Source organism: Limulus polyphemus, unplaced genomic scaffold (assembly GCF_000517525.1).
Source record: "Limulus polyphemus unplaced genomic scaffold, Limulus_polyphemus-2.1.2 Scaffold636, whole genome shotgun sequence".
Classification (NCBI taxonomy): domain Eukaryota; kingdom Metazoa; phylum Arthropoda; class Merostomata; order Xiphosura; family Limulidae; genus Limulus; species Limulus polyphemus.
In genome coordinates this window covers 181,934-192,978 of record NW_013666246.1, presented here as the reverse complement: position 1 = coordinate 192,978, position 11,045 = coordinate 181,934, and the positions used below count along the sequence as shown (strand labels likewise).

At 32.9% G+C, this 11,045-nt stretch overlaps 1 protein-coding gene across 1 annotated transcript in view; it reads left to right on the top strand.

The window, feature by feature from the left end:
• Nucleotides 1-11,045, top strand: part of LOC106459606 (putative glutamate synthase [NADPH]) — an 81,845-nt gene that overhangs the window by 59,500 nt on the left and 11,300 nt on the right. Inside the window, exons 24-34 of the mRNA XM_022386128.1 lie at nucleotides 242-340; nucleotides 1,138-1,318; nucleotides 2,074-2,207; nucleotides 3,715-3,789; nucleotides 4,133-4,342; nucleotides 5,024-5,148; nucleotides 6,046-6,184; nucleotides 7,022-7,207; nucleotides 7,875-7,990; nucleotides 8,178-8,355; nucleotides 10,069-10,301. Of these exons, the coding sequence (XP_022241836.1) occupies nucleotides 242-340; nucleotides 1,138-1,318; nucleotides 2,074-2,207; nucleotides 3,715-3,789; nucleotides 4,133-4,342; nucleotides 5,024-5,148; nucleotides 6,046-6,184; nucleotides 7,022-7,207; nucleotides 7,875-7,990; nucleotides 8,178-8,355; nucleotides 10,069-10,301 (1,676 nt within the window). The remainder of the gene's footprint in view (nucleotides 1-241; nucleotides 341-1,137; nucleotides 1,319-2,073; nucleotides 2,208-3,714; nucleotides 3,790-4,132; nucleotides 4,343-5,023; nucleotides 5,149-6,045; nucleotides 6,185-7,021; nucleotides 7,208-7,874; nucleotides 7,991-8,177; nucleotides 8,356-10,068; nucleotides 10,302-11,045) is intronic.

Here is an 11,045-nt window from a genome sequence, read left to right as displayed (position 1 = left end):
AAACAGGACATCAACCTATACTATCAAATTTCTCTATCCTCTGCAAGTCTAACACTGACCTGGAATTATAGCCCCAACATCGTTTTAATATAACGTACACAATCTCTGTTTATAAGAATAGGAGATGATGGTGTTCCATCTTCAGCGACAGATTTAGAATGCATAACTTAATTCCTAATGAGAAAAGTATGTTGGTTACAGCTTTCTATTAATGGGTTTCCTTATCGTTTTATTTCATCAGCTGATTTATGATTTGAAATGCTCCAATCCAAATGCTAGGATCTCAGTAAAGCTGGTATCAGAAGTCGGAGTTGGTGTTGTAGCATCTGGAGTAGCTAAGGTAAGATCAGAATTCAAAATTAACCGAGTAATGAATACAGCTTATTTAATATACTGTTCTAACTATTGGTATGAAAAGTTATAAAACACTTATCATGATTAGAATGCATTAATTCATCAGATGTGTGCCCACACTGTTAACGACACTGTTAGCCATAATCCCAATAATACCCCACAAGGTTTGACCAACTTAGGAGATTTAGGTTATTTCTATATCCAAATACTAATCTCAAAATGCAAAGTGATAATAATAAGAATATATATATATAATAAGAGTAAATAAATGAAAATAGAAAATATTATATATATCTAAAACTATATTAGTAACTTCACTTTTATAGAAACTGGGGTTAGATGGACGGATTAACCGTATCTAATAACCATAGTGGCATGGATAGCTTTACCACGATAGTAACTACAATAGTTTAGTCAATTTAGTAACTAAGATAAAAATAATACCTTAATCACTTTAGAAACTTATGTGACTTGGGTAACTTTGTCACAGCAGTACTTAAGGTGAGAACAACTATAGTAACAAAGACAGCATGAATAACTACACCACGTTAATAACTAAAGTAAAATATAAAATCACTATAGCAACCAAGGTGAAAGGAGTAAGTATCACTATAGCAACCAAGATGAAAGGAGTAATTATCACTATAGCAACTAAGGTAAAATAAGTAAGTATCGCTATAGCAACCAAGGTGAACGTAGTAAATATATCAATATAGCAACTGAATAGCTTTTATTTTAAACTACTTGAGAATACCTTTCAGACATTTGTTTTGATACCGTCAGGGTAAAGCAGAACACATCACGATTTCTGGACATGATGGAGGGACTGGTGCTAGTAGCTGGACAGGGATTAAAGGAGCAGGAGTTCCCTGGGAACTTGGTATTGCAGAAACGCATCAGACTCTTGTCCAAAGTGACCTTAGGTCGAGAGTTGTTTTGCAAGTCGACGGACAAATTCGTACTGGTAAAAAAATCAGAATATAACTCCTTATTCAGTAAATGTCGTACTGATAAAGAACAATAACAATATTTGTACAGCTTAAAGAATTAATTAAATAAATATCACATGTCATTACAATTACCACTAGATCTGTGTGAAAAAGAGAAAAAGTAAATGTGGAAGAATAGATATTTCAAATACTGCCGATATGTACAGGGTTGGATATAAAAATAGAAACACCCGCTTAAAGATGTACCCATTCTTCCCAAGATGTTAAATGAATGATACAAATGCGTAAATTAAGGGTTGATTACTTTGTTATTCGAATAAAAACCTCTTAGACGAATAATCTGTATTACCTTAACATGTTTAAGTAACGTTTGACTTAACTGACCTTCATAGAGAGTAGTTTGTATCACTACGATCAACAGATGCTTTTATGACTTAAATTGCACTTTTCTTTGCAAGTGGAATAGTACCAACTGTTACCATGGTGATCATCCCATTCGTCTCATTGGATAAATGTAGAGATGGTTGGAAGATCAGCATTTGTATGGCTTTGTGTCCTACGAATAACATTATTCATTTAGGGAGAATTATCATGTAATTTCTTAGTCCATAATAAAATATTTTCCTGAATAAGTGCCGATAAAAAATGATTTTAAGTAACTTTGCAATCTTTGTGAACAGTGATTTTCTAAAAATCTACATTTTTTATAGCAGGTTTCTCAGCACGACTTTCTGTATTGGAAAATGTTTAAATAAGTTTTATTTTTCAGGTTTTGATGTCATTATTGGCGCCATATTGGGTGCTGATGAATTTGGTTTCTCCACGGCACCTCTCATTGTCCTTGGCTGTACTATGATGAGAAAGTGTCACCTCAATACGTGTCCTGTTGGCATAGCAACTCAGGTATGACCCTTATCATGTGTTAAGACACATCAGTGAACATTAAATAACACATCGTGATTTCAATACGTGTGCTGTTAATATAGCAACCAAGTTATGAACCATAGCGTGTGTTGAGTTTGTAGTATAGAATATACCAGTGCACATATCGTGGATAACTGACAATTGTTAGTAAGCTCAGCTAGGTTAATATAGGTTGGCTTCTTTAAACATAGGATCCACATAAACATTGGATCCTTCTGTAGGCTCCTTCATTTTACTGTGGGATCCACGAATATTAGGCTCTTGTGTAAGTTACTACATTTTAATAAGGATAGGATAAACGAATATTGAGTTCTCTGGTAGACTTCTGCATTTTAATATGGAAAATATCCACAAATATTGGGTTCTTCTTAAGCTCCTGCATTTTATTTGGGATACAATCTACGTATATTAGTTCTTCTGTAAGCTCCTGCATTTCATTATGGATAGGGTACACTAATAAGTGGTCTTTCTGTAAACTCTTGCATTTTAGTATGGATAGGGCACACAAGTATTGGATTCTTCTAAAAGCTGTATAATTCTACACTCGTCAAGTTTTGATAAAAGTATCAGCCCACAAGATCCTTATAAATATAAATGTGACATCAGCTTGTGCATTTTTTATTATGATGTGATGTAAGGACCCATCTAATTGGCTAGGTTAGATGTAAGTATCAGCCTAATTGGCTAGGTTTTGGTGTAAGGACTAGCTATAGTCTTTTTTAGGCTAGTGAAACGTGATTGCAATATTAAACAGATATTTAAATATGACGTTTGTGAAGTTGAAATATTTCAATATATACCTAAGACATAAAGGTTCATATCATGGACTTGCAATATCATTTTGCGATAATCATTCCTGCCAATAAGGTGTTTGTTTTATAGAGCTTGTAAGGAATTACCCCTTTGTTGATTTCAATAAATGAATGCTGCCCCAGGCATCAGTCACATATTAAACAACTTACTTGAAGAACGGTACACTAATTTCCTGGGTAAATAATGACATCTGGTGAAATTTCGAGTTCGTCGTGATTATTGAAAAGTTATAATACTCCATTATAAAGAGTAGAGCTGGTAATGATTGAACTTCAACCCTCAGTTGGTGAATCCTTCCTGGTAGTAAACGTGAGAAGTTGTAGCACTAAAATTCGAGGCTCGAATTCAGTGGTAGGGACAGAACAAATAGCTTGCTGTTTGTTTGTTGTAAAGATACAAGAATAAGTCATCTGTGCTCTGCCTATCATGAGAATCAAAATTCGATTTTTAGTATTTTAAGTCTACTGAGCCACCAGGGGGTGCTGAAACAAACAAATAGTTATGAGGGAATAACACTTGACTATATATGCTGATGTTGAAAAGAAATTTAATTAACAGAGTAATTCAAATACTTCCTTTTAAGCTATGTTTAAGCTATGATTAACTAGTTTACCTTTTATACAATAGTGGGCTGATTGTATCTTCACATTTTTCTGGAATTGTTTTTTTTTAGGATCCAGAGCTTCGAAAAAAATTCCAGGGAAAACCAGAACACCTCATCAACTACCTGTTTCTTTTGGCAGAAGAGGTAAAAGTTTCTTTACTAGCTGTTTCTTTTTACAGAAGAAGTAAAACTTGCTTTACTAGCCGTTTCTTTTTACAGAAAAAATAAAAGTTTCTTTACTAGCCGTTTTTTTTTGGCAGAGTAGCTGTTATGCTGCATATATATGTGATTTCATTTCTTGTAGATATTATGGCTAATTGATAATATACTTAAAAATATATACACACACACACACATATATATATACATATAAAACCTAATTTTGTTTGTAATCGAAGACTGAGCATTCTTTACTTATATGTATATACATATATTTATATATAAATACATACATAAAAATATAAATCACCAAGTACATCCACTACAGGTGCGAGAGCACATGGCAAGAATGGGAGTCCGCAGACTACAGGACCTTATAGGAAGAACTGACCTCTTGACCCGTTACAATAACACTAAAAATCCCAAAGCAGCTCTTCTGGATTTTTCTCCAATCCTACTAAATGCTATGAGTCTTCGTCCTGGAGTTAGCATAATTGGTGGAAGTATAAGACAAGATTTCGATCTCGAAAAACGATTGGTAAAAATAATCTTACTTACATACGAGTATCTTAATATCTTTTGTACTGTTTGATAAAAGAACTTTTCAATCAGAAGTTATTGATAGTTACAGTAATACCCAGAACTATAATCTGATTCTGTAAATATTGTAATGAATTAATGGAGAAATAATTTTTTGAAATTTTAGTAAAATATAAACATTTTTTAACAAAACGTTTTATATTCATTCAGAAGGTTTTTGGGGCTATAGAGATGGCAACTGAAAACTGTAAAATGAGAAACGTATTATTAACCTTAATATGAAAATCAACTTGCATTAGAACTAGTTAGTGACTGACTCAGACACTTACATAAATTTAAACACATATATTTAATAAAAAGATTTCAGTAAAAACATATGTTTTTGTGTGCATAGACCTTGTCATGTTTACTAAAAACTTGCCAAATCTCATGAAGATACACGTAATACATCAAAAGTTATAATATATAAACTTTCATGGTTACACGGTGGTTACAAGATCGGTCAAAATGACCGAGCCCGTATAGATGTAGCTAAACAGTTTTCTTCTAATGAGAACCATACGATATATATTTCTTGACTTCTAGTTTTCGTTTATTTTATGCGTGTTTTCTTTAGCCTTACTAGGCAACAGTACATAGAAAGGATTTAATAAATAGTATGTAATTTGTTCATTTTTAGGATAATCTCCTATTAAGACAGGCTGCCGAGGTGCTAGAGGGAAAGGCAAAGGATATCACGATACACATGGATATCAGTAACGAAGATAGAGGATTTGCCACAACTCTATCATATCACGTAGCAAAGTGAGTCATCTTATACTTTTCATTAACACAGAATTAACCTAGGTGACAGAGGTCGGACATAAAAAGTCCGGAATTTATTCGATTGTGGTACAACTTAGATAGGATATAGCATATCATGAGATAAGACGACTACTTTTACAGTTTCAAGTCGCAAAAAAATGACAGAGTTATAAGTCGTCCAATACTCAGAAGAAAGCTTATAGTTAATGACAGTTATCCGGATAACTACTACAGTACTTCTTACTTTGTAATAGATACGTGAGTCTTTCTTCATTTAAAACTGTAATGATGATAACTGAATCAGTACATTTTTAACGGTGTAATAATTATAACTGAATCAGTACATGTTTAACGGTGTAATGATGATAACTGAATCAGTACATGTTTATCGGTGTAATGATGATAATACATTGTACTGAATCAGTACATGTTTAACGGTATAATGATGATAACTGAATCAGTACATGTTTAACGTTGTAATGAAGATAATATAATGTACTGAATCAATACATGTTTAACGGTGTAATTATGATGATATAGTGTATTGAATTAGTACATGTTTAACGTTGTAATGATGATAATATAGTGTACCGAATTAGTACATTTTTAACGTTGTAATGATGATAATATAGTGTTTTGAATCAGTACATTTTTAACGTTGTAATGATGATAATATAGTGTATTGAATTAATACGTCTTTAACGTTGTAACGATGATAAAATAGTGTATTGAATTAGTACATGTTTAACGTTGTAATGATGATAATATAGTGTACTGAATTAGTACATGTTTAACGTTGTAATGATGATAGTATAGTGTATTATATTAGTACATGTTTAACGTTGTAATGATGATAATATAGCTAACTGAATCATTACGTGTTTAACAACACAACAGGAAGTTTGGAAATGAAGGTCTTCCCCCGGGAAGCATCAATGTCAGATTGCAAGGGTCAGCAGGACAAAGTTTCTGTGCGTTTTTATCTCGTGGAATTTCTGTTGAACTTGAAGGAGATGCTAACGATTATGTAGGAAAGGTGAGCTTAATGTACAAATTAATATTATCTTTCGGACTAAAAATATGTCATAATTAAAACTAGTCATAGTACTAGTTGAATATATTGTAATTAATTTCTTACTTATAAAAATTATAATGCATTGTTTCGTAAGTTGGGTACCCTCGCTCTTAACGATATTTTCGGCCGTAAACCCAGTAATATCTATTGATGTTCTGCTAGCCCGGTAGGTTTAGGTTAGTCTTAAATCTATATACCAAACTAACCTTGTTGCAACATTATGTATTCTGGACTTCCGATTCTCATTGTTGTAACAATTATTACTTTAGGGGCTTAAAGTTTTTATTGTTGTGATATTATATACTTAAGGAATTTCTGGCTCAAATTGTTGTAACATTATATGTTAAATGGATTTCTGTGTCACATTGTTGTAACATTATACAATGAAGGAATTTCTGGTTCGCATTGTTGTAGTATTATATATTAAAGGATTTCTGGTTCACATTGTTGTTGGAACAGTATATATTAAAGGATTTCTGGTTCACATTGTTGTAACATTATATATTAAAGGATTTCTGGTTCACATTGTTGTAACATTATATATTAAAGGATTTCTGGTTCACATTGTTGTAACATTATGCACTTCGGGCATTTGAGTCTTGTTGTTGGAACATTATATACTTAAGGGATCTCGTTGTCATTGTTTAACCATGTATACTTTGGACTATAGTTTTCATTATTGTAGCACATTTTTTTTTAGTTTAGACTTTTGACTTTTACTAGCCTAGTTTATTTGTTGATATTCGTGTTGTGCTAACACAGTTCTAGTTGATGAATGTGACTTTCATATGATTTCAGGGTTTATCTGGAGGGGAAATTATTGTATATCCACCTAAAGGAATGCCACGCCATTTCAAGTCTGAAGAAAACATATTAGTCGGGAACGTATGTTTGTATGGAGCAACTGCAGGGAAAGCGTTCTTCAGGGGAATTGCTGCAGAACGATTCTGTGTAAGAAACTCGGGAGCTACTGCTGTAGTTGAAGTAAGCAGGCATTTCTAATACTAGCACAACAGATGGTGCCACATTTCATAAACCTCAGTCACCATTTCTGGCATTGAGATCTTGTTGTATTTCAGCACAACAGATGACATAACTGTATTTATTATTTCGTTCACATACATAGATAAATAGCTATATAGACGGCCACGCCATTGCTCCATTATAGTAAGAATAATTTTGTGTAAATCAGAGTAAAAACATATTTTTTAGTGTGACAAATGTAACGTTTTCTCGTATTGAGATCGCAATAGAAAAATTAATTACTTGAACTATGCAAGATATTAAAATAAAATATAAATCAATCAATGAAGCACATTATTTACGATTCTTAAAAAAAAAATTTGGGGGATCTACTAAACTTCAGAAACGTTTTCGTTGTAAAGAAAATTTCTTAAAGATTAACATTCACGAGGGATTGAATTTTTTAAAGGTTTTTTTTGTAAGAGGTAATTATCTTGTAAGATATTATTTCCTTAGTGGGTTTTAAAGTAATATTTAAAATACATTTAATATATAGATGTAGTAGAAAGGCATCTCTTTGTTAGGGTTTGTAAAATTTCCAAGCAATGATCAGAGTGTATATGTAGGATATTGAGAAAATCACATATTTACCAGCTTTTCAAAAATATGTTTTTCGTGGACTTAATAGGGTGTAGGAGATCATGGCTGTGAATATATGACAGGGGGCAGAGTGGTCATTCTCGGACCAACGGGACGTAACTTCGCTGCTGGGATGTCCGGAGGAATAGCCTACGTGTTAGATACGTAAGGTTTTAGTTTTGCATCATTGTAATATTATCATTATTTTCGGCGTTTTTCATTTTAGCTCATTTTGTGCTTCATATTTTCATCTAAAATGCTTTTTTTTGTTGTTGTTGTTCATCGTTTAAAATACTCGTTTTGTAGGTGCTGTTTCTATGTAGTTTTTATTTTTGTTTTCATATCCTCACAGAGACCAAAAATTTACGAGCAAGTGTAATAAAATGATGGTTTATCTTCTTCCGCTGGACGAGCAGAGCGATATAGACATTGTAGAAAGCCTGGTTCGAGAGTTTCATGAAAAGACTGGCTCAACTGTAGCACAATCGGTTCTTCATGGATGGCCTTCTAAATCATGCCAGTTTGTAAAGGTACTTAGTTGTTTACATAAATATTCTTGTTACTTAGTACTGACGTTTCGGTTAACATTCTTGTTACTTAGTACTGACGTTTCGGTTAACATTCTTGTCACTTAGTACAAACGTTTCGGTTAACATTCTTGTCACTTAATACTAACATTTCAGTTAACATTCGTGTCTGTTATTACAAACATTTCGGTTAACATTCTTGTCACTTAGTATAAACGTTTCGGTTAACATTCTTGTCACTTAGTACAAACGTTTCAGTTAACATTCTTGTCACTTAGTACTAATGTTTCAGTTAATATTCTTGTTTCTTAGTACTAACGTTTCAGTTAACATTCTTGTCACTTAGTACAAACGTTTCGGTTAACATTCTTGTCACTTAATACTAACATTTCAGTTAACATTCTTGTCACTTAATACTAACATTTCAGTTAACATTCGTGTCTGTTATTACAAACGTTTCAATTAGTATTCTTGTCACTTAGTACTAACGTTTCAATTAGTATTATTGTCACTTAATATTTACATTTTCGTCACCTAACGTTTCAGTTAACATTCTTGTCTGTTATTACAAACATTTCAATTAGTATTCTTGTCACTTAGTACAAACGTTTCGGTTAACATTCTTGTCACTTAGTACTAACGTTTCAGTTAACATTCTTGTCTGTTATTACAAACGTTTCAGTTAGTATTCTTGTCACTTAGTACTAACGTTTCAGTTAACATTCTTGTCTGTTATTACAAATATTTCAATTAGTATTCTTGTCACTTAGTACTAACGTTTCAGTTAACATTCTTGTCTGTTATTACAAATATTTCAATTAGTATTCTTGTCACTTAATATTTACATTTTCGTCACCTAACGTTTCAGTTATATTAACATTCGTGTTTTTTATTATTGACATTTCAATTGCCTTAACATTTTTGTCACTTGTCGTAAAGTTTCATTTAACTTAACATTCTTACCGATTATTACTAACGTGTGTAACGTTTCAGTAATCACTATTGTTAGTTATGACTAATGAGAGATTAAGCATTTGATCCTTCTGAGGAACTAACTTGTGTAACGTTTCAGTAATCACTATTGTTAGTTATGACTAATGAGAGATTAAGCATTTGATCCTTCTGAGGAACTAGCAATGAAAACTTTGAATCAACAGCTATCTAATACCACAGTCAATAAATGTTTGCTATCAAACACAAAGCTACACAATGGGCTATCTATGCTGTGCCCACCATGGGTATCGAAAGCCGGATTTTAGCTTCAATAAATAACAATTCAGAATGGTTCTGGAGACTAGACGCGTTTGTGTACAATGTTTTATTCTATAGCACAACATGAAGTGTGTGTGTGTGTTGTTCGGGCTGATATTAATTAACTTCACACGAATAGGTTGACTGTTGATTCTAAAAAGTTCATAAGGATAATCTTTATGTTCATTATTACTGTTAACGTTCAATAGGGGGCGCGCGGGTTGGCTCAGTGATAGAGCTGGTGAGTCGGGTTCAAATCTGTGCAATATCGTAAAAGATTCACGCGAGTGTTGGGTGCTGATGACTGGTTGTTTTCCTTATAGTTATAAATTGAAAATTAGGGAGTGCGGCAGATAAAATTAGTAACTTTGTCATATATATACAAAAATAAAAATACGGACTTTCAAAAGTGGTGTTAGTAAAACGTCATCAAATAAATGGTTTCTAATTTTCCAACTCTGGCAGGTGTTTCCGAAAGATTATCGCCGCGTATTACTTGAAGCAGAACAGGAGGCGAAACAAAAAGAAAAGAGAGATGGAGAACTTGAGAAACCTCAGATTTTGGACCTGTCTTTGTGCGTGAAATCACCATCTTCACCCGCGAAGCAACTCGTTAGTCCTGGTGTGCGAGACATTGAAGATTCGGTGCCCGACTTTGAGATGAAGGAGATGCAGTTCCAGAAACTGGATAAACTAAAGTAAGTCTTTTTATAAATGGGAATTTATGAATATATATATAATATTAAGTCTGTTAATATCAAGATGGTATCAGAAGCATAATATGTTGTAAAATCATTTCTCTTATTTAAAACTACAGTTTAAAACTTGAGCCAAGAAATCAATCTAACTTTGTTCAAAATTCGTTCTTTTAATCTAGTAGAAACCTTACATTCAATCTCAGTGTGTCTTTGTGTGTGTGTTGTTTTTTTTCCACAATTATACATCTGAAGTGTGGCCTAGCATGGCTTGGTGTTTAGAGCATCTGTAGGTCGTGTGGGCTTTATAATTCGACGACCAACCTCACTTTTCGTTGGTGAAAGAGTAGTATAAGAGTTGTCAGTGGGTGGTGTTCACTAGCTGCCTTCTGTCTAGTCTGTTACTACTAAATTAGGAACAGCTAGCAGATAGTCCCCATTAGACTGTCTCCCGTGGGTTACTCTCTAATATCCTTTGAACAAGAGAAAATTGTTCTAGAATAAGTTTTGAATTTTGTTTTTCAGTGAAAATAAGAAACAGTGAACCAAACTTGACACTTTAAACTACTGAAGATTAAAGTGGTTCTTATGAAACAATGAAGACGAACTTGACACTTTAAACTACTGAAGATTAAAGTGGTTCTTAAGAAACAATGAAGACGAACTTGACACTTTAAACTACTGAAGATTAAAGTGGTTCTTAAGAAACAATGAAGACGAACTTGACACTTTAAACTACTGAAGATT